General features: G+C 42.1%; 3 protein-coding genes across 3 annotated transcripts; 2 read left to right on the plus strand and 1 right to left on the minus strand.

The window, feature by feature from the left end:
- The first annotated feature begins 234 nt into the window (after window positions 1-234).
- LOC123055243 (CBS domain-containing protein CBSX5) lies at window positions 235-1,853 on the plus strand. Its single transcript, XM_044479229.1, has 2 exons — window positions 235-718; window positions 820-1,853. Exons 1-2 carry the CDS (start codon window positions 411-413, stop codon window positions 1,658-1,660), a joined length of 1,149 nt encoding a protein of 382 aa, XP_044335164.1. The 5' UTR covers window positions 235-410; the 3' UTR covers window positions 1,661-1,853.
- A 2,837-nt stretch (window positions 1,854-4,690) lies between these two features.
- On the plus strand, window positions 4,691-20,767 carry LOC123055244 (putative callose synthase 6). Its single transcript, XM_044479230.1, has 42 exons — window positions 4,691-5,085; window positions 5,559-5,659; window positions 6,235-6,344; window positions 6,455-6,542; window positions 6,656-6,769; window positions 6,862-7,002; window positions 7,120-7,224; window positions 7,368-7,459; window positions 7,535-7,658; window positions 8,581-8,712; window positions 8,798-8,874; window positions 8,970-9,060; window positions 10,394-10,516; window positions 10,592-10,709; window positions 10,897-11,228; window positions 11,312-11,364; window positions 11,454-11,514; window positions 12,156-12,237; window positions 12,323-12,372; window positions 12,450-12,536; window positions 12,624-12,728; window positions 12,838-12,929; window positions 13,044-13,125; window positions 13,210-13,370; window positions 13,467-13,593; window positions 13,692-13,798; window positions 13,875-13,959; window positions 14,058-14,209; window positions 14,423-14,532; window positions 14,613-14,846; window positions 14,923-14,982; window positions 15,107-15,293; window positions 15,368-15,485; window positions 15,776-15,898; window positions 16,497-16,615; window positions 16,707-16,790; window positions 17,777-17,889; window positions 17,967-18,196; window positions 18,659-19,462; window positions 19,578-19,628; window positions 19,725-19,910; window positions 20,153-20,767. Exons 1-42 carry the CDS (start codon window positions 4,863-4,865, stop codon window positions 20,390-20,392), a joined length of 5,874 nt encoding a protein of 1,957 aa, XP_044335165.1. The 5' UTR covers window positions 4,691-4,862; the 3' UTR covers window positions 20,393-20,767.
- On the minus strand, window positions 5,382-22,272 carry LOC123055246 (uncharacterized). Its single transcript, XM_044479231.1, has 5 exons — window positions 21,994-22,272; window positions 21,681-21,901; window positions 21,479-21,551; window positions 21,276-21,369; window positions 5,382-6,029 (listed from the first exon to the last, which is right to left on the minus strand). The coding sequence occupies exons 1-4, from the start codon at window positions 22,080-22,082 to the stop codon at window positions 21,318-21,320; spliced, it is 435 nt and encodes a 144-aa protein (XP_044335166.1). The 5' UTR covers window positions 22,083-22,272; the 3' UTR covers window positions 5,382-6,029; window positions 21,276-21,317.
- Window positions 22,273-23,892: the final 1,620 nt, after the last annotated feature.

Below are 23,892 nucleotides of genomic sequence, written 5' to 3' on the forward strand. Positions count from 1 at the left end.
GTAGACGAGGGGAACGTCTTCTCTCACTAAACACGCATCATAGTAAATTCTGAAATAAATCCAAAAATAACACGAGCACCGGGAGTTAAACGCTAGTGGGCCGTACCAATCATAGGTTGGTTTGCGTGTTTTTTTTTTTTTTTTGCCTTTTGGAAAGTAGTGCTGCTCCCAGTGCACTTTGAAGTGACCAGTTTTCTCCCCGGCCGCGAAAAGAAAACTGACCAGGTTTCAGGGGAGAAAGTGAAGGAGCACCATCCATCACACACGCTGCGTACGCATGATCGATGTCGTTTCTCGAAACACGACACGTCGTGCGTTGTTTGCGTGCGTGCTATATCTGCGCTCAACATTTTGCGTGCAACTCCGGCCGGAGATCGCTCGGCGCCGTCGGTGCGTGAGTGCGTACATACATGGTGGCGGGGTTTCTGCTGGAGAGTGAGGTGTCCGACCTCTGCATCGGCAAGCCGCCGATCAGGTGGCTGCCGCCCTCGTCCACCGTGGCCAGCGCCGTCGACGAGCTCGAGGCCGACGGGGGGCCGTGCGGCGCCGTCGCCGTGTGGGACGGCGAGGCGGGGGCGGCCGTGGCGGGCAGGGTGCGCATGGCCGACGTGCTATTCTTCCTCTGCGCCGACGAAGGCAACAACCTACAGGCCACGCTCGCCGACCTCCTGGCCGCAGCCGGGGCGCCGCCCGTCCGCCGCGTGGAGCCCGATGCGAGGTTGGTGGCGCGCACGCGTCCCTCCCTTGGGGCCGCCACGTACATGCACGCTGATCCGCCAGCTCTTTCTTAATGAGGTTAGCTTGTTTGCTTGTGTGCAGCGTGCTGGAAGCGGTGGACGCGCTGCTGGGCGGCGCGCAGAGCCTCGTGGTGCCCATCCGCGACAACCGGCGCCCGGAAACGGCGCAGCTAGAAGCAGAGTCGATGTGCTGGGTCACGGTGGAGGACGTGGCGCGCTTCTTCCTCGGCTCCGTCGCGCTCTTCTCGCAGATCGCCTTGCGCTCCGTCTCCGACCTCGGCGCCGTCCGCCCGGCCCGCAGCGTGCTCGCCGTTGCGCCCGGAGACGACACGCTCTCCGCCACCGAGCCGCTCCTTCGCGCGGCCCTGGCGACGCACGCCTCCGTCGCCGTGGTGTCCGGACGCTGCCTCGTCGGCGAGATCTCGCCGTTGACGCTCTGCTCCTCCCTCGACGCGCCCATGTCCTTGATCGACTCTGCCCGCGCCCCGCGAGAAGCCGCCCTCGGGCCCCGCCTCCGCAGCCGCAACCTGCACGGCGTGCTCGACCTCCTCAACGCCGGCGGCCGCGACCTGCCGTCCCCGTCCTCTTCCTCTTCATCCTCCTCGTCGTGCGCCTCCTCCTCTTCCTCCTCGTCCGACGGCGAGGACGAGGACGAGAAGAACGTCACCTCAGCTTTCACGAGCACGAGTCAACAAGCCAGGTTCTCGGCGCGGTGGAGGAAGGGTATCATCGCGTGCCGGCGGGGCAGCTCGCTGGTGGCGGTGATGGCGCAGGCGGTCGCGCACCGCGTGACGCAGGTGTGGGTGCTGGACGACGGGCCGGAGGGGGAGGAGCTGGTGGGCGTCGTCGGTCTCCTGGACGTGCTCCGGGTGCTCCGCCGCCACCTCCTACGCGCACCGCCCGCGCACACTATGGCCGAGTAATCTCGGCTCCTCCCGGACTGCAAGAACCTTTATTCAAGTCCTGAAAATCCCACTGTGCGTGAAGTCTCCGATGAAAACACCCGTGAATGAAACTTGAACCAAAGCAGTTAAGGGTTGTAAAGTGAGGTGATTTTCTGGCTAGCTAGTCCTGAGTAATTTTAATCCTTTTGAGCCTGCTAGATGGTTGTTAGAGCATCTTGCAATAGTGTTTTTGCGCGTCGGAGGCTTACCAGAGGCACAAAAATACGGCGCCCAACCCAGCGGTCCCACATGCAGCAGCCCGCCCGCATAAGTCGGCGTCCCAAATATGCAGCTCCGCAGCCCGCGTGCGTTAAAGTTACAGCTTCGTTTTTGTGCGCGCTCTATTTTACGGTTTCTGCTGGAGCGCTGCTTTTTTGTCTCTCGCGCGCTAAATAGGCATTTTTTTCCAGCGTGCGGCTTATTAATCGCGTCTGTTGGAGATGCTCTTAAGTATTAACATTTAGCTTCCTTACTTTCTGGCAAGCGTTATTTTCAAAACAAAAAACAGATTTCTGGCTAGCGTTATTTTTTTTAAAGCCCAGAGTATAACAGTTTTGCTAAGTCTCAGTCGATTGAGACTTCGTTATATCTCAGTCGATATTGTATTCCTTTTATCTTGCATGAAGATTCGTAAAAGAAAATTATTTTCAGTTTTCCCTTTTACTTTTTATATATCGTGTCACTTGACTGGCACTTGTCGACTGAGATCTAGCCACGTTTTTATTATAGAAGTTTGTAAAAAGTAGAAATCACCTTAACATCGAGGTCTTCAAACCACCAAATGACCAATGTCGCCAGTCATGGATGTGTCATTGTCGCCGCTTTCATACTGGAGCCGGTCTAATCTTATCGATAATAGCCGAAAAGTTTTTGTGCACATGCCCCTAATTAAGTCCCAAAACCGTCGTCGTTGTTAAATCCTTATTTGGTCTAAACTCTTAGCATACTAGTTTATTTCTCTCTTGCTATTGTCTTAGTATTTCCTTATCTCATAATAATGGTATTCAACGGGTGATTGTTAGCTAATGGGAAATGGAACTGCCGGTTTGGTTCTCGAAACGGAGCAAAAGGGGGCAAAAGAGAAAGAAAAGAAAAAAGTCAGCTGACCTCTGATTCAAGTGGGAAAAACAAGAATTATTCTTAAAAAAATCCTATATACAAAGCACAAATAAGTAGGCTCTGCAGTGGCATAATAAGATCCCAAATGCACATCTTCATGTTGTTTACCTTTGGTTTAACCATGTTTATGTTTCTAAAAAACATGTTTATAAGTATTCAAGTACTTCTTTAATTATTAACCAATCACCCAAGACTCAAGTTTATAGAATTCTTCTGATTTGTAGTAGTACTCCCTCAGTAAACTTTTATAAGAGCGTTTAGATCATTACTAATCTAAATGCTCTTATAAATGTTTACAGAGGGAGTACTTTGTTTTAACATACATCTCTATTGTATTTTTAGAATTATTATATAATTCAAGTTTCCAAAACCCCGTGAACCCAAAAAAAGGCCCACATGTAAACTGTACTCAAACAGTGTAGCCTTACTTAACGGTTGTTTGGATAGTGAGTAATAGTAACATGTAATTTGTTTCAAGTTTTTTCTTTGGAAAAACCAATTTTGCAAATAAACCTTTTACGAATGTGCTTATAGAATAATGTTTGGACTAATTTGCTGGTGTACACAGAAAAGACATCATCCTACAAAGAAGTAAGAAGGTTGTGCAGGACAAAATAAATGAGTTTATATAAAAATGACTAGTATTCGATTTTTTTCTTTCAAAACAATTGTTTATGGGTTTTATGAGAAGCCTTTTTCGATATCCTTGAGTTAATTAGGAAAAATCAAATAAAAGAGTTATACGCTGCTAAATAGGCCCAACCAAAGCTGGTTCTCTAAGGGCACGCCAAATACGCAACGCATGATCGATTTCCTGGAAAACCCTATTTGACGCTCTCTGCGTCAAAGGGTCGGCCAAACGCACAGGCGCGTGATTAACTGGACCAGCCCATCTCCCACTATACATATAGCTGGCAGTTCCGGTTTTGGGAACCTTCCAGAAGATTCCTAGCTGGTTTTTATCGGTTTTGGAAACCTTCTAGGACATTCCTAAACCGAGTTTTTTTCTTTTTCTTTTACCGTTTCTTTTTCTGTTGTTTCTGTTTCTTTTTCCTTTTCTTCTTTTTTGTTTCTTTTAATTGTACTCCCTCCGTAAAGAAATATAAGAGCGTTTAGATCACTAAAGTTTGCGATTTCAAAAAAAAAATCTCATTTTACGAAAAATGTTTAATTTTTTGTTCACGTATGCAAATAATCTTTGGGATTTTTCCAATTGTTCACAGATTCAAAATTTTGTTCTGCATTTCATAACTTGTACCCATTAAAAAATTTCTCCAATTACAAAAACATTTGCCTTTCAAAAAATGATCTAGAATTCCAAAAATCTTCCGCGTTTTACAGGAAAGGTTTTGAAAATTTGAAAAATGGTTGTGTTGCAGAAAATTACAGTGGCACACCAGATAGCTAAATTCAGCTTTGGTAATATGCCGGGTGATTTTTTTTGTAATAGCTTTTCGCCCTGCATGGCTTATGTTGTAAGGAACAATTGTATTAAACATTTTTTCTTGATTAATATATGAGGGGTGTTTCAGAAAAATAAATACGAGCCGTAACAAAATGAAGCACCAACTTTAGAAGCACTATACCGGATGGTGCATTAACACGGATCGATGAGTTATTCCGTGACAACGCGCGAGCATTTAGCTAGCTGGCGTGTAGCAGGAGCACAAGACCACCAATTAAATTAAAGGAGGGGAGGGGAGGGGAGGGGAGAAAGGCAGGAGCAGGCCCCACCAGTCAGCCAGCGCGCCGTGAGTACCTTGCAGTTGAATTCCTTGCTTGCGTTGGCGGCCATCCCATTCCCTCCCAACAGAACAAGGAAGCTGCCCGCCCCAAAGCCAAAGCGAAAAAGCCAACTCCGCAGTCCACACTCATACACACACACACACACACACTCGGTTCCCTCCCTCGAGAAGAAGAAGAAGAAGAAAAGGACGATGCCTTGCCTCCCTCGGCTCCCTTCCCTTCCCTTCTTCCTCACCCCCACCACCACCACCACCTGCACCTGACCACCGCCACCCTCGCTCGGTAGCTGCGCATTCTCTCTGCTCGACCACAGTGCATGTCCATGGCGTCGGGCGGCGGCGGCGCCGGGCCGTCTCGGCCGCAGCGGCAGCTGTCGATGGGGCCGCGGAACCTGTCGCGGGCGATCACCATGCGGACGGAGGGCTTCTCCGGCGAGGAGGAGGAGAGCGAGCTGGTGCCGTCCTCCCTGGCGCCCATCGTCCCCATCCTCCGCGCCGCCAACGCCATCGAGGACGAGAACCCGCGCGTCGCATACCTCTGTCAGTATACTACCATCGATTATTATTACTCTGCACTTGCATACTCTGCTCCCTACTGATCGATCGCTGCTCCTGCCCATCTCTGCTCCCACCTGGCTACACCAGTTCTGCATGCATGCGTGCGTCTAACTAGTGCTCCAAACAAGATGATCCTTTCCTTATCTTTCGTTATCAATTTTTTTTTGTCTAAGATGAAGTTTATTCAGAATAATTTTTTACCATGTCAACCATACAAGTTGTAACACCAACTATAGGAAAATTACCCTTGAGAAAACTATAGGAAAATCCAAAAAATAAGATGAACTATAAGTAAACCGACCATGTCTGTCATGTAAAAAACTTAATTTAGTTGAGCATATGTGGTTGCCTCACTTTCACGCTAGCACTAAATTCTGTTCATGTAGCTCATTGCTCCTCTGTTTTTGTTTTGTTCTCCACCTGACTAACTGACTTGTTGAGTTATGTTACACAAGGCCGGTTCACCGCATTCGAGAAGGTGCACAAGATGGATCCGAACTCGAGCGGGCGCGGAGTTCGGCAGTTCAAAACCTATCTGCTGCACAGGCTGGAAAAGGTATGTATAACCAAATTACTTGCTGCAAAAGCAGAGGATTAATCATCTCTGGGTGTCATGGTAAATTCGCCTGGCCGGCCAAATAATTTTGTTGAAATGCATCATCTCATATGTGTTTATCTTGATATGCACATAAAGGTCCTGTAGCTGCATCTTTTAGCGGCCGTCGCAACAAAACCCTTGACCTCCTTGGTATATAGGAGTATACCAAATTGAAGTACTTTTGGCACGTAAAATATTCATGACCGGTAGTCCATTAACGCGCGACAACGGTGGTCTTGGTTGTATCACAGATGACTCAGAATTACTGGTAATAGCTTGTCTTCATCCTCGATCAGATGATGCCTCCACCGACTTGGAATATAGCATGCTGAAATCATTAGCCCATGTTAGTTCACGCGAAATTTTGTCTGAGTGAGGTGGAGTCGTCTAATTTCTCTTTCTGAAAAACAAATAATCTGAAACAAAGCGCTTTGATGTATAAACAATTGTAACAATAATGTAAATCTTAATATAGCCATTGTGGATTGTTTGCAGCTCGTCTTGAAACATGTTTGTTGCTTGTTATTTCACAGGATGAAAAGGACACACACCGCAAGCTTGCGTCGACTGATGCAAGAGAGATTCAGAGGTTCTATCAGCAGTATTGTCAGAAATATCTGGAGGGTTTTCAAGACAGAAAGCCGTAAGCCCGAGCATTGCATTGCATTGCATTAACAAGTTATTTGTAAAAGTAATTAAATAAAAGTCATCCTTAAGCTATGTTCTCACCTTTTCTGTATGTATGACACGTAGGGACGAGATGGGTCAATACTATCAGACTGCATCAGTCCTATACGACGTGCTAAAAACGGTGTCACCTCCATCTGGGCCTGATGCCAATGTTCGACACTCAACGACTGCAAATAATTGGGATCATATTATTATTTCAGCTTCATGGCTTGTTTGCACATCATGAAACGTTATTACAACCTGGAATATGTATATGTTTTGCAGTTTGATGAGTACGCGGAAGGGGTTGAAAAGAAGAAAGCTTCCTTTTCACATTACAACATATTACCCCTTAATATTACTTCCGGTCCCACACAACCTGTAATGGAAATACCTGAGGTCAGGTTATGTAGTATGAATTTCATTTGCATTGACTTCTTTTTATACCACATGTAGCCTGAATGATTATCTTGTGTGTGTGAAAACTGCAGATAAAAGCAGCAGTGGAGCTTCTTCGCTGGACACAGAATCTTCCAATGCCAAGGCCAGATCCGACTAGTGTGCCTCAAGAGATAGAAGGGCCTGTTGTTAATGACTTGCTTGATTGGCTCTGGCAAACATTTGGATTTCAGGTGGAAATTAACTAATACTTGGATTTATGTTCTAGACTCTGTGCTGGGTGGTTAGGCACCAAAGTGTTCTGTTATTTGTTTCAGATTTTCATACTATGTTCTGCTTTATTGTTGTAGAAAGGTAACGTGGAGAATCAAAAGGAACATTTGATTTTGCTGCTTGCTAACATGGATATGAGAGGAATTGATAGTGCCCACCAGGGTGAAAGACAAATTCACATGGTAACTCATTTTGGTGAACCTCTTTCTGTGAACCTCTTTCTGTCACTTATGCTGGATCAACTCATTTTGGTGAATCAACTGGATTTCTGCTCCTGCTAGTGTCCATATTAAATTGATTCATGACCTTCTAATATGCCTTGCAGATACATCGCAATACAATTGATCGCTTGATGAAGAAAGTTTTTCAAAATTACATTTCATGGTGCCGATATCTGCATTTGGAGTCAAACATCAAGTAAATAATATAACATTTTGTTGCACACATGGTGCTCAAAATTACCCCCGTTAACTTTGAATAATTTTCATGCAGAATTCCACGTGATGAGTCCACACAACAACCAGAACTTCTTTACATAGGGTTGTATTTGCTGATTTGGGGTGAAGCTTCTAATGTTCGCTTTATGCCTGAATGCCTTTGTTATATCTTCCACCATGTAAGTGGTAATTTTATTCTTGCATCTAAGATATCTTCTTTTGATACATGCTCCTCACATGGGAACTTTTTCATCGTACTTTGTTGCAGATTTATTGAAAATCTAGTATGTTCAATTTCTTTTTAAACATGCATAGTGACAGTAATGCTAAGAAGGCAGTAAATGCCAAATATTTTTGTTATAGAGCTATTTCAGCTTTTGAGTGAGTATGGGTGAACTTCACATACCTATTCATGTAGCAGTGATTATATAATCATGTGAAGAAGAAGTGTCTTCTGATAGAATTCCAAGGGTCAACAGTTTCATGATACTGTAGAATCCTGAGAACAACAAATTAACTTCTGACTTCTGAGGAATGCAAATGGATTCTGGTCGGCTATCACTCCCATGAAAAAGAGAGATTAACATGAGTACCGGGAAATGCACGTGATGAGGTTTTGTGAGGAAGATGCTTGTCATGGGCTAATTATTTCAGGCAATATCTATACCAAACAAAGAACAATTTGCTATTGTCTGTTTTTGTAAATTCAGCAGTCTACACATTTTTAGCACATTTCAAGGCCACTAGAAAAGAAAATAAATTTTACCATGTGTAAATGGTGTAATGCATGGAAAACATTACGGATGAGCATAGACTCCAAGAGAACTACGTAACAATGAAGCACGCAAAATAATACTAGATGGCTTGACAAACAATATGTATGTCTTTTTTTGTTTGTTGATGTTTTTACAACATATGTATTATTACTTTGTTATGAATGACACTTTTCAGATATACTTTAGAAAATGAAGCTTTATGCAACACTTATGTCAGAGCTTCACATTTTTCTCACAAACAGATCCCGAGGCTAATGTCCTGGGCATTTCCTAAACATACACAGATTTCTTGACCAATCTTTTTCACCCTATATTCATGATGTAGATGGCAAGGGATTTATATGACATAATATCTGATAGAAGAGAAGGATTTTTTGAACCACCCTTCCAACGAGAGGGGAGTGATGATGCATTTCTACAGCTGGTTATCCAACCCATCTACAATGTTATTTACAATGTATGTACTCGGGTGTCTTGTATAATGTTCCTTGCTAAATGTTGTTTGTTATGCTTACTCATTTAATGTTCATTTGGTGTGAAAGGAAGCTGTAATGGGTAAGCATGGTACTGTCAGCCACTCAAAGTGGAGAAACTATGATGACCTGAATGAATTTTTTTGGTAAGTAACTCTTGATAATTCATCATTGTGCTTTACCTATCAGTAGGATCTAAGAAATCACTTCTTACTAGTCATTGTTTCCTCCACACATTCAGGTCAAAGAAATGCTTCAAACAGCTTGGGTGGCCAATGAATCAAGCCTCTGACTTTTTCACGAGTCCTGCGAAAACTAATAATAATATCAAGGTATTGTGTATTGACTAATCCTTTGCATATCTTTTGTGCAACATATACTATTTATTATCATACTCAATTCTTTGAACTTCTTAGGATTTGTGATAAATTATTAGGGATTTAACGAATTCATGATAAACTCTTTGTTTAATTTCCTAGAAATGTGAAAAATTATTTACTTACATGGTTTTAATTAGGTTCCTCAAAGCTTCTGTTGAATTGTATCGTTTATAATGAAAAAAAACACTTCATTTTGGTCTTAGATTTGTGATACGCCTGGGAACTGGGTAGTTTGTGGCTCCTCAAAGCCTCAAACTGCTCCAGGGGCAAACAAAAGTAAACGTGAAAGGATGATACGTACAAAAACATTAGCGAAAAATGGAATACAAGGAAACACACAAAAAAAATATTGTTCCAAAGTATTAGCAACGAAATGAATACAAGGAAGTGAAATTGCTAATTGTAGACATAAACTCGCCGTGCATAGTGAGGAAGAGGGCAGGGATACAAAAGCAGTGGTAATGCGGTTGATTATATAAGATTCTGATGATTTTGAAAAATGATTGTACTCTATTTTTATATCATCTTTCAATTCATTGGGGAGATGTAAGCCAAATGTAGCATGCAATATACCTACTGAGGATGTGGGAATTTAGTAAAATGGTGGGAAAGAACTGAGAGTTGTCCAAAGAAAATGAACAAAATGGAAAGCATGTTCAAAACATCACATGATGTGGATTGGATAAGTTAGTAGTGGGAGAGGGGAGATGTAGGCATGTAGCTGCACACCCTTGGGGTTTGGGCGGTGCCCTAATGGCGACAGAGGTAGAAATAGGGATTGTGGAGATGATCAGACTGATTCCGGTTTCTGTTTATCTCTTGAGGAACCAAAAGGGGTGAACCTTGCACTTTTCAATCACCTCATCCTTTGCATAGGAGCCAACCCTATTAAATTGATCCAACAAACTCAGTATAAGCGAATCAATCTAAACAACTTATTTGCCGTGAGAGGAAAGCAATTGCCAACTTGGGATAAATTTCTACGACAGTAAGCCTTGGGCTCACCTGCACCCTTCTGGGTTTGAGGTGCTGCAACTGCACCCCCCTTGGGCCTAGGGTGCTGACAGTAATGCTGGCCCCACATGACATATATCCCTTTTTTCAACGAACATACATGAAATCTAGATGTCCAGTGAGACATGTATGCAGTTGCATTCAACATGTAATCTTAATTTCCGATGGGACATGTATGCATTTGCATTCGATAGTTCATATGTGTTTTTCTGAAAGAAATCTAAGTACATTTGATAGCATAGAACTAACTTTAGATGTATGCCATATGAAGCAACGTGGTCATTCGATCAGCAGGAGGAGGATGTCCAAAACAAATTTTGTTGAAGTTCGTACATTTTTGCATCTCTTCAGAAGTTTTGATCGGATGTGGGCTTTTTTCATATTAGCTTTCCAGGTATGGGCTTCATCATTGAATTAAAACATGTCATGTTTATTTATTTGCCATATCATGTTTTCTTCTTCCTTCTAGGCCATGGTAATTATTGCATGGAGCCCTTCTGGGTCACTTTCTGCTATATTCGAACCAACTGTTTTCAGAGATGTTATGACAATATTCATAACAGCTGCATTTCTAAACTTCCTTCAAGGTACAGATGCAATTTTAGTCTCAGGAACTTCAAGAATCTCGGAACCTTGCGTAGTTGTTTTATTTCAATTTCAAGCAGTCCTTGCTTTATTTCCTTTTGGCTTCTGACAGAATTCGAAATTACTCTGGCTTCTAATTTTTATCCAGATGCTGCATAGTTTATAAACTGATCTCTTAAACTTTTTCAGCAACACTTGAGATAGTTCTTAACTGGAAGGCTTGGAGGAGCCTAGTTTGCTCGCAGATGATACGGCATGTTCTGAAATTTGTTGTAGCGATTGGCTGGTTGATAATTCTTCCAGTGACGTACACAAGTTCTATTCAAAATCCCACAGGCCTTATCAAGTTCTTCAGCAACTGGATTGGCAATTTCCAGAGTCAATCAATTTATAATGTTGCAGTTGCTCTTTACATGTTGCCGAACATTTTCAGTGCCTTGTTTTTCATATTTCTACCAATTCGAAGGAAACTGGAGCGTTCAAATGCTCACATTGTTAGATTTCTTTTGTGGTGGACGCAGGTATATTTGATTAGATCTATCTACTTGACTTCTTAGTCAAATTGATTGTAGTGCTCGGTTCTGACATGTTTTTTACTAATCAGCCAAAATTATATGTTGCCCGAGGCATGTATGAGGACACATGTTCACTTCTTAAGTAACTCTCTCTCCCTCTCCCTCTCCCTCCCCCTCCCTCTCCCTCTTACCACCTTTGCCTAAAACTAAACACTTTTCTTCGTAAAATAGGTACACAACATTCTGGATTCTATTGCTTATATGCAAGCTCGCCTTCAGTTATTATGTTGAGGTTGGTATAATCTAGCCACTATAATAACATTTTAACTAGTTCCAGTATCACATTGGATTTATGATTGTTTGCTAAGCAAATTTATGATGTAATGGCTAGTATTTGCTCAAAATAATCCAGCAGTTTTTAGTTTGTTTTGCACTTTACTCAAATTTGTGTTCCATCCGTTTCAAAACAGATGTCCTCTTATAGAAAGTCAGCAGTCACCACTTTTTATCTTTGAACACTAACTAACTAAAAAACTCAGATTGGTTAGATAGAAATTGGTCCGTTGGATATTCAATTAAAAATCATTTCCCATGCTACTCCCGCTCCGACTGCGGTGGGGTAGGGGGGTGTTAGACGTCATAGTGCATGGGACATGCACGGACATCTCCTACAGTCGGCAACAAGGATGCTAACCAACTTGATTAATGTATCATGATTCATATATATTGTAATCTTTGGCTTTTGGCATATGTTGCCCTCCTCCGTGTTCTATATATACCCATGTTGGGCCGTATCAATTAAGTGCAAATCCTAAACGCCTTCAGTTGCTTATTTCTTTCTTGTCCCCCAGTGACCTTGATTTTTTTCCCTTAAGCAGCTTCAAATACTGAAAGTGTACTGACATTATTTTGTGTTGTGATCACTGTTGGCAGATTTCTCCTCTAGTTGGACCTACCAAGACAATTATGTTTTTGGGACGGGGGAGATACATCTGGCACGAGTTCTTTCCATACTGTAAGATTATGTTGTAGTGGTGCTTTATCAAATGTAATTCATTACATAAGGTTTCAAACACTGATAGGATGCTACTTTTTCACAGTGCAGCATAATTTAGGTGTTGTTTTTACTATATGGGCACCAGTTGTCATGGTATGTATCAATTCATGTGTTGTGTGTGTGGGAAAGGGGGGTAAATACCAGGCTGATAATTTAAATTTTTCCTATAGGTATACTTCATGGATACGCAAATATGGTATGCTATTTTTTCCACAGTATGTGGCGGAGTAAATGGTGCCTTCAGCCGCTTGGGAGAGGTTCGTACCATGTCTATTTTTACCCTAGGGAGTGTTGATGTTTTAGCTACTGCTAGTAAAGCTTGCAGAATGTTTACCTTCCTGCAGATCCGAACCCTTGGGATGTTAAGATCAAGATTCGAGGCAATCCCAAAAGCTTTTGGTAAAAATCTTGTGCCTACACATCGTGGTGAACCAAAGAGACATGAGCAGGTCCAAATTTTCTGAACTTTGTCAGAAATCGTTTTTCCACATTCTTTTTGGCTGACACAGTAGCTGATTAATTGTCTCGTCTAATATTTGTGTAAAATCTTTTCACCAGGATAACCGGACTTCACTTATGGAAAAGAAGTTCTCTTACATATGGAATGCATTCATCAGCTCTTTGCGAGAGGAAGACTTAATAAGCAATAGGTTTGTTGTTGCTGTTAGTGTTTCCTTTTTGTTAACATGCTTTTGTTGTTGATGTTGGTCTCTCTTTTCTTTTTGTTAACATGCTTCTAAAATTGTTTTGTGTTTGCTTCTAAGCGAGAGAGATTTATTGGTTGTTCCATCATCTGTGGGTGGCACTAGCGTTACTCAGTGGCCTCCTTTCCTTCTCGCTAGCAAGGTACGCTCATTTAATTATTCACTTGTTTACCACTCAGATTTTCTCTGAGGTAATACTGTAATGCTCATGACTATGATGTCTTAGATTCCAATGGCACTTGATATCGCAAAGAGTGTCAAGAAAAGGGATGAAGAACTACTAAGGAGGATAAAACAGGATCCATACACCTATTATGCCGTAATAGAGTGTTACGAGACATTGTTAGATATTCTGTACAGCCTTATAGCAGAAACAAGTGATATGAAGTAAGGCATAACATGTTTCTTCTAAAAAAACTAATTTAGTATGTGCTTATGTCGCTAACTTGATTGATTTACTATTCCATTGTTTCATGGATACAGAGTTGTTGATCAAATACGTGAGAGTCTTCAAGAGAGCATATGTAACCAGTCACTTGTGAGAGATTTCCGATTGGATGAACTTCATCTGCTAAGCGATAAATTCAATAAGCTGCTAAGTCTACTATTGGTACTGATAAGTAACGTTCTTTTGATTTCTTAGCAAGATATATTTTTCATACAATATTTCCATTTCAACACTACAAAAACTGTTCAATCGATTTACAGGAAATTGAGCAAGAGGGGAATGACACAGCAAAAATGACACAGATTGCCAATCTATTACAAGATACAATGGAAATCATCACACAAGATATCATGAAGAACGGACAAGGGTAAGATCTATGCTGATTACCGAAATGTGCACCTTAAGGAATAAGTTTTGACAACCAACTTTCTTGCAAATCCCAGTATTTTGAAGGATGAGAACAGAGAGAGTCAACTGTTTGCAAATATAAATCTGGAATCAATAAAGGATGAAGCTTGGAGGGAAAAGGTCATTTATCATTTTAGCAACTTATTTCAATAGCAGTCATTTCTAGAAGTTTACAAATAGTAGTGTCCTCATTATCTATTGGAATTCTGTGTTAACAGTGTGTTAGGCTTCGATTGTTGCTGACAACTAAAGAATCTGCAATTTATGTACCAATAAACTTGGAAGCTCGGCGCAGGATGACATTCTTTGCAAACTCACTATTTATGAAGATGCCAAGGGCTCCACAGGTCAGCAGCATGATGTCCTTCAGGTAAGAGACCCAACTTGCTAGCCCTCTACCTTATTCTTTCACCAATCCTTTTTTGTTTCTTGGCACGTAGTTAATTCCCTTTTGAACTGTTAGGTGAACTCACCTATAGATTTCTCTGTTAGTTTTGTTTCTTCTGACGCTTTGATCATACTGCTCTACGATTATTTTTTGCTGGAGAATATCCAATTAACAGCATCTCTGTTTTCACATCAGTGTTCTAACTCCATACTTCAAAGAGGAGGTGCTCTTTTCAGCAGAAGATCTTCATAAAAAAAATGAGGATGGGATATCCATCCTTTTCTATTTACAGAAAATATATCCAGGTCATTTATCTCACAGTTGTGTATGTTGATTGTCTTCTGCTGTCAGTAAATGCTCACAATGAACTATTGCATGCTAACAGATGAATGGAAGAATTTTTTTGAGCGCATAAAACCTAAGGATGAGGAGTCCCGTAAATCAATGATGGATGAGATCTCACGCTGGGCATCTTATAGGGGACAAACCGCCAGAACTGGCAAAGTCACTAACTCTACTGAGCGTGTAAAACTAGACCCAAAGGATGAGTTCCTTAAAGCAAGGATGGAAGATATCTCACTCTGGGCATCTTATAGGGGACAAACACTCACCAGAACTGGTAAAGTCACTAACTCTCTTGTGTTGAATGAACGAACATCTATCTTGTTATCTAACTCTCTGTTTTATTGTGCTAGTGAGAGGAATGATGTACTACAGGAGGGCGCTTGAGATTCAATGTATTCAAGATAAAAATGGTATTGGTTAGATTAACTTTTTTTTCTCCATGATTTATTTTTCATTTTTTCCAAATATGCCCATGATTTTCGTTCCATTCTTTGCAAATCTGCATATGTTTTTGAGTCCATTAGTATGTTGCAGCTAAACTGGATCACCAGAGAACAAATTCATCCTATCAAGATGGTGAGTCCGTTGCAGATATGGACTTGGCCATTGCTGATATCAAATTCACCTATGTTGTCTCTTGTCAAGTCTATGGCATGCAAAAAGTATCCAAGGATGCCAAAGAGAAAGCTCGCTATCTGAACATCCTTAACCTCATGATGATGTACAAAATCTAACGCATTCATTTCTCTCAAATATTAAGGTTACTACAATCCATCTGATATTTAAAATGCACAGGTACCCGTCATTGCGGATTGCTTATATTGACGAGGTAGAAGCTCCGAATAAAGATGGAATGACAGAGAAGACTTATTATTCTGTTCTTGTCAAAGGAGTGGGTGACAAGTATGATGAGGTACTTGCTGAATATAAAGATAAATATTTTTCACTTAATATCATTTGCACAAAATCTTCACCGCCTTTTTTTCTAATTAAAAGTAGAATACTTCATTTTTTATGTTCCTTTTCTAGATAATATTTTTAAACAAAAATTACACTTGTATGTGGGTAGTAGTTTCTCATCATATTTTACTCACCGATTGTTGTATACAGTCAGAAACTCATGTAAAGCAGCAACTGACCATCTGTTGCATATGCATCTTTATTTCAGTGACATTTTTATAATTTGTGCTAAACTTCATTTAGGAAATTTACCGCATCAAGCTTCCTGGCAAACCCACAAATATTGGAGAGGGAAAACCTGAAAATCAAAATCATGCCATAATATTCACCAGGGGAGAAGCACTCCAGGTCATTGATATGAATCAGGTACAGTTTCCATTTTCACATTGTGCGTTTCAGTTCCATGCGTCAACCAGTTTATCAGCTTTGTTTGCCGAAGAAGGCCCAACCAGGCCAACAATGTAGGCTTATGTGGTCTGCAGCTGTGACTTGGTTCACTCCTATGAGTCCTTGGCATCTTCACTCGGATCCATCAGCCATTTGTGAATTTTGGGGCAAAAACTGGGTACAGCTAACGACACTTGGTCGACATTGTCCAAACACACTAAAACAGTCTCACTATCCAATTGTACTACTGGATCGTGTTCATTTGCTGCCGCACTCTTCTCTGCCCAAAAACACTAAAAATCATGTTCACATGCAACCATACAGAACAGTATCTTAAATTGTGACATCTAAGTCTTGAGCCCAATGCTGGTTACAATACCAATACCATGCTAGCTGCAAAGAGAAACAACGATAATCTGAATTGTGGCCCAGCTGGTCAATATATGCATGTAGGAGTCATAGGGAAACCATGTGGAGTCAGTTAGAACTAACCTATAGGTCCTAAATTATTGTTACATATTGAACTAATAGGACAATGTTAATAAATTACTGGTAACTATTGCCTTTTTACTTGTAGGATAATTACCTCGAAGAGGCATTTAAAATGAGAAATGTGCTGGAGGAGTTTGAGAGTACCAAATATGGAAAGAGCAAACCCACTATATTAGGTCTCCGGGAGCATATTTTTACTGGAAGGTATATCCATCTATCCAAAGTTCTGTCCAATTATCTTGTTCATCCATTTATGACATATTTTTCTGCAAGTAACCTTTTGTTTTCTATCTAGTGTTTCATCACTTGCTTGGTTTATGTCAAATCAAGAGACCAGCTTTGTTACGATTGGACAGCGAGTTCTGGCAAATCCTCTCAAGTATGTAACATTATTTTCATTTTCGTAGAGAAACTATTAATCCAATGCTTTTTAGTTAGAATGGAAAAAAATTGAGTTGGCTGTCAGTTCCACTATATCGTTTTGGTCAAACCAAGTCCATGACCATGGGAGTATTTGTAATTCACTTCAGATTTATCTTGCGAGGAATTCGTGCCAAAAAAAAACTTTCTTTACATACTTCAAGTCTTAGACATTAATAAAGTATATTAAATTATGTACATGCTTAATGCTTTACACTAAATTCCTAATCTGTCACTTAGTTGTAGTCTAGTAAGAATAGTATAATGTGCTACAAAGAAGGCAAGAACTTTGGATTTGTCTTTAAGGAGAACGTAAGTCTGATATAAAGAGTTAAAGCATTGCTACTTATGGTTAGACAAAAGAGAAGAGCTAACTGTGATTTGTATCCTCTTAAGGCCATAACAATTCAAGTTCCAGGCACTTTGTAGCTAAAATGTACTTTTGCTCTAACCACGACTTGCAACTTTGCTGAAATTTATAATAAAACCATGTTTTCATTAAGTGACACTTGTATGTGGCCAGGGATACTCTAGAATCTTGATTTACTTGTAGTTGCTAAGATGGTCCGCCTAGTCCTGACAATTTGCTGGGAAGCCTGGTAATCTTGATTTACTTGCTGTGATCTCGTCAACTTATGTCAACTAGACTATTATGAATTCAGGGAATATGAAGGTTTAGTGAGTGGGAAAAGAAAGAAATTTAAGATCGTTTGAAAATTGTTGCACAAATATGTCAGACCATGTTGGACAATCGTACTATGTACAAAGGCAACTAACAGTATTACGAGATGAAAGCAAGGATCACTAAACTTTTTGTCATATTGTTAAATAGTTTTGTTCAATCCTTTCTCATGTTTGTATGTTTATTTATGTATGCAAGATGCACATTTTCTTTTGATCATGAGGCTTTGTGTCCCTCTAACTCATTGTGATGTACCACTGCAGGGTTCGGTTCCATTATGGCCATCCTGATATTTTTGATAGACTCTTCCATATTACTAGGGGTGGCATAAGTAAAGCTTCCAAGACTATAAATTTAAGTGAAGATATATTTTCAGGTAAGTCTACATCTCTTGCGAACATTTTACAGTTATCCTTTACTGAAAATGCATTTACTGAATTTAATGTTTCTTAGGTTTTAATTCAACAATGAGAGGAGGAAATATCACACATCATGAGTACATGCAAGTTGGTAAAGGACGTGATGTGGGAATGAATCAAATTTCAAGCTTTGAAGCTAAGGTTGCCAATGGCAATGGTGAACAAACATTGAGTCGTGACATCTATCGTCTTGGACGCAGATTTGACTTCTACAGAATGCTATCTTTCTACTTCACTACAGTTGGCTTTTATTTCAGTAGCATGGTAAGAATACATTAACTTAAGATATCAAGGAGGAACATTTTCTCTGAATAATGCCTACGCTATCTCCTTTCTGATGCATTTTTTAGTGGACTGTAGGTAGCTAGGAGAGAACCATGGTGAATATTTATTTAAAATCCAAATTATGAGAGTTATTTATAGATCAAAAAATCCTGTGAAAGAAAACAGGAGAATTAGGTGGAGATGATCGAAGTTCAAGCCATTTATATCATCATGCACCAGTATGTTAAAATGGTTAAGCAGCAATATCATCATTTGAATGAAAATCAACAATGTTTGGCATCATTAATACGATTTCCTTAAAATGGTCACTCTCAGGATTTCAGTTATTATCCATGAACTTAACATATAATATAGCCATGGTCTCAACAGGACAACACTTATTATGTGTTCATTCTGCATATATGTATTTTGGGATACTGACTCCATAGTTCCTCCTTTCAGGTTACTGTACTTACAGTCTATGTATTTTTGTATGGGAGGTTATATCTCGTCTTGAGTGGTCTGGAAAAGTCTATTTTGCTGGATCCACGTATTCAGGAGAATATCGAGCCTCTTCAAAATGTGCTCGCTTCACAGTCAGTTTTCCAGCTTGGTTTGCTGCTTGTCCTCCCAATGGTCATGGAAGTGGGCTTAGAGAAGGGATTTCGCACAGCATTAGGAGAGTTCATCATCATGCAGCTTCAGTTGGCCTCTGTGTTCTTCACATTCCAGCTTGGCACCAAAACACACTACTACGGGCGGACAATTCTCCATGGTGGCGCCAAATACATACCTACAGGACGTGGGTTTGTTGTGTACCACGCAAAGTTTGCTGAAAATTATCGCATGTACTCCCGAAGCCACTTTGTTAAAGGACTTGAGCTGTTAATACTTCTGGTTGTATATCTAGCCTATGGAAGGTCGTACCGCACCAGCTCGAGCTTGTACCTATTTGTCACCTTCTCCATATGGTTCATGGTGGCATCTTGGCTGTTTGCACCATTTATCTTCAATCCATCATGCTTTGAGTGGCAGAAGACGGTTGATGACTGGACAGATTGGAGGAAGTGGATGGGTAACCGTGGGGGTATCGGTATGTCTGGGGAACAAAGCTGGGAGGCTTGGTGGAGAAGTGAGCAGGCGCACCTCAGGAAAACCAGCGTTCGTGCTCTCATCTTGGAAATCCTCATGTCTCTTCGTTTCTTGATCTACCAGTATGGTATTGTGTATCATCTCAAAATTGCACGCCACAGCACAAGCATTCTGGTACTTTCTCTACATAACTAAGATGTGCTTTAATCAATTTGTACTAGTTCATTACAGCCTGGTTGCAGTGTATCCTAATGGATGTACTTTTCATTTCCTGTCGATCCACCTCTAGGTGTATGGGTTGTCATGGCTGGTTATGCTGACGGTTCTAGTAGTATTGAAGGTAAGGCTTTGGCATTTCGTTTAATTTTGACCAGTTACCTGCCTCCGATGGATGCATAACATCTGGATCTCGATGTTGTACCTCAATTCTCTTCAGATGGTTTCAATAGGACGGCAGAAATTTGGAACAGATCTTCAGCTTATGTTCCGCATCCTCAAGGGCATTCTCTTTCTTGGCTTTGTCACTGTGATGGCGGTCCTATTTGCTATAGGCGGCCTAACAATTACGGATGTATTGGCTTGTACTCTAGGGTTCCTACCAACTGGTTGGTGTATTCTTCTGGTGAGTAAAACCCTCTATTTATCTACTATTAATTTTGAGCTTTAATTTGTATGTATATGCAACAACAAAAAAGTCTACCTGCTCATGAGCGTGCGAACAAGCACAGAACCAGAAAACAATACGGACTAATTAATTAATTAATTCTCTACTAGTTAATGGATTGAAAAGCTTATTATTGATCAGAAGCAAACTCTAGTAGCATGCATGCATACTTATGTTGAGCCTCCCTTCCTTCTTCGCAGATTGGGCAAGCATGCGCTCCAATGATCGAGAGGACTATGCTGTGGGACTCCATCCAGGAGCTAGGGAGGGCATATGACAACATCATGGGTCTCATCCTCTTCCTTCCCATCGGCTTCTTGTCATGGTTTCCCTTTGTCTCAGAGTTCCAGACACGGTTGCTCTTCAACCAGGCCTTCAGCCGGGGCCTCCAGATCTCAAGGATCCTTGCCGGACAGAAGGACATTGGGGAGTTCGAATGAATGACCAGTTCATCTTTCATTTCCCTCCCTAGCTAGTTTCTCTGAGATGTGATTGACCTTTAAGGAACATATGGATAGTAGGCCATGGTATATATTGACCTCGCTCCCATGTATATTTTGTCATTATGTGCTGCCATGTTACATACTATTTTGTGCACCAGGTCATCTGAATGTGCTCGTGAAGCTAGCCTTGCAGCACCTGTTTACAGCTGAGCTGATGCATCACATTTCACTCCAACTGTCCCTCATTGCCTCTCGACCCACATCCTCTCTTCTCACATATTTATATGGGGAAGCTACCGAGGTCGTCAGTGCATTTGCGGGGTACATGTATTAAATGCTAAATTCAGTTTTTAAACAATCTTTAGTATTTCTCATCATGTTTTTATTAGATTTTGATTTGGTAGTGTTCAATGATTAACATAAGAAATTTTGAAAGCCAAACTACATATCAATCAATTCGAACCTAGCTAACGCGTCGCATCCTTTTGAGTCTTGTGCGGGCTCTGGGGAGATGGGGGCAGGCGGCGCATGCTCCAGCACGACGGGGCCGAGCGCAGGCTGCTAAGAACCTAACTTGTAAGAAGGTGAGGCCTTGTAAGAACCAAGGGCAAAGCTGGTAAGCAGATGCAGAGGTTGCTGCATATTTTCCAAAAATGATGGTCGTGCCAGGTTAATTACTAATGGTGCCTTGCCATCTGAATAAAGAGGCTCTGGTGGCCACTGCTGACGCACTTAATAACACCAGAAATGAAGTGTCGACTAAGCTACAGCTGAAGAACAAACATGTTTCATGTTTTTGGTCTGGTTGAAGTTGAACTGAACAAACATGACAGAGAAACAAAATATTATGCGATGGGGCCAGGTTCTTGTTCTCACTCACCGTTGACACCTCTCCGAGCACACTGCCCTCTGCCTCGGGTCGTCAGTTTCGCTGATCCCGTGTTCCAGTTGCACAAGGGAGGGAAACATCACAGCTGTAGTAGACAGACAGACAGACAGACAATGGGAAATTTTCAGTTCATAGGTCCTAACCGCAAAGGCTGTACTTATTATTCAATTTCTGCAGGACGTTTGTTTAGTTACCGTAGAAAGAATTCCTTGGTGCTGGCTTTCCTTTCGTGGGTGGACAAATGGCTGTGGTGCCGTCCACATAAACCTGCAGAGACAATGGAAGCAGAGGCAAGATTCGGTAAGAACACAAGCAGAACGAGCACTGTTAACACAATATGTATGGCACGAATTCTGGAAGGGAACCACAGGCACGGAGACAGAAGAGAAGTAGTACCTTGTACTAGATGGGGATCCTGAGGAGGCCGAGCGCGCCGGCGACGCTGCAGTCGGCCCGCTGCGGGAGGAAGAGGAAGATGTGCGCGCCGGCGACGCTGCAGTCGGCCCGCTGCGGGAGGAAGAGGAAGATGTGCGCGGCGGGGCTGTACGAGATGCGCATCTGCGGGCACGCCGCCCCGTCGTAGTCCGGCGAGAAGTCCGACGCCCTGCGGCAGAGCACCGGAGACAGACGGATTCAGTCGGAAACAGCGCACCCTAGACTGAAGAAATTGAGGAAGGGGATTCTCTCGGGGGAGGGGGCGGGTACTCACAGGGTGTTGGCGTGCTGGATGTCGGCCTCCAGCACCTTGAGCGAGTCCCTGAACGACCTCCGCGAGGTGCACGGCGCCGCCGCCGCCATCTCCCCCTCCTGCTCCGCCACCAGAGGCTGACGCCGCCGCCGCCAGAGCCAGGCAGGACCAAATTAGAACCCCCACCACGCGCGCGCGCGAACCCTCGACGGCGACGGCGACGGCGCCGCCGAAAGTGGAGCCTTGCTCTCCGCTCCGCTCCACTGAAAGCAGGCTGGCCGGCCGCCCCGCCACCTTTTTTTTTTTAGGCAACTTCTGTTGCTACCAGTAAGCATATGGGCTGGCACGCCAAAATAAAGGCCTGGCCGGCCGAATGCCTCAGATCGGGGATCGGCCTGGCACGTGCTTTGGGCCGGCCCATTTCGGGGCGGGACTCACCTGTTTTTTTCCAACATCGTTTGAGATGGCTTGGGCATATTCATCGCAGGCCCTCAGAAGCTCCAGTGCATAGCGGACGGCTAAAGCGTGCGAAGAATATCAAGAAAGGATGGGGTAGACCGAATTTAACATGGGAGGAGTCCGTTAAGAGAGACCTGAAGGATTGAAGTATCACCAAAGAACTAGTTATGGACAGAGGTGTGTGAAAGCTTGCTATCCATGTACCAGAGACATGAGTTTGTCGCGAGATCTTATGGGTTTCACCTCTAACCTACCCCAACTTTTTTTTTGCGGGAAACTGTCGATCTATTCATCTTCAATCATTACAGTACAACGAATACCATAAATAATAAAAATTACATTCAGATTCATAGACCACCTAGTGACGACTACAAGCACTGAAGCGAGCCGAAGGCGCACCGCTGTCATCGCCCCTTCCTCGCCAGAGCCGGGCACAACTTGTTGTAGTAGACAGTCAGGAAGTCGTCGTACTAAGGTCCCATAGGACCAACGCCCCAGAACAACAACCGTCGTCGATGAAGATAATTTTAGATCGGAAGGATCCAACCTAAAGACACATGAACAAAGACCGGATCCGAGCGGATCCACCAAAGACAACCACCGACAAAATCTTGCGGGATCCGCCGGAGACACATCTCCACACGCCCTCCGACGATGCTAGACACACCATTGGGACGGGGCTAGGCGGGGAGAACCTTATTCCATCTTCAAGAAGCCGCCACTGTCTCGTCTTCTTGAGCCGGACACAAACCCTAACAAAACTTGAAGAAGCACCTGAAAACGGAGCCCTCCCGACGGCAAGGGTCGAGATCCACCGGGCACACATGGCCCTAAGGCCACAGGAGACTAGCCTACCCCAACTTGTTTGGGACTAAAAGCTTTGTTGTTGTTGTTGTTGTTATATGTTTTTTTCTTCTTTATTAGACATCCAGGATTTCAATAATAGCTCTGATTTTCAAAACAATGTTTGAAATTACAAAAGAAATCCTAGATTTTGAAAAATGTTCTTGGATTACAAAAGCATTATTGGATTTCAAAAATATCTTGAACCTCAAAAAGTTCACAAATTTTAAAAATGTTCTCAGATTACAAAAATTGTTCATGAATTTGAAATTCCTTCCGGTATTTCAAAAATGTTCGAGGTCTCCAAAAATGTTCACAAATTTAAAAATCTTAATGATATGAAAATAAATCATTATTTCAAAAAGACTTCAAGAATTTATAAAATGTTCATGATACTAAAAATGTTCGTGTATTTGTACAAATGTTCATGATTTCAAACAATGTTTGCGAATTTGTAAAAAAATGAATTAAAAAATGTCCATGAATCTGTGAAAATGTTCAAGATTTTCAACCAATGTTTCCGTATTTGTAAAAAACACGAATTCAAAAAATGTTCGCCAACTCAAAAAATATTCGCGGTTTCAAAAAGTGTTCATGATTTAAAAAAAATCATTAACT

This window comes from Triticum aestivum, chromosome 2D (assembly GCF_018294505.1).
Source record: "Triticum aestivum cultivar Chinese Spring chromosome 2D, IWGSC CS RefSeq v2.1, whole genome shotgun sequence".
NCBI classification, from domain to species: Eukaryota; Viridiplantae; Streptophyta; class Magnoliopsida; order Poales; family Poaceae; genus Triticum; species Triticum aestivum.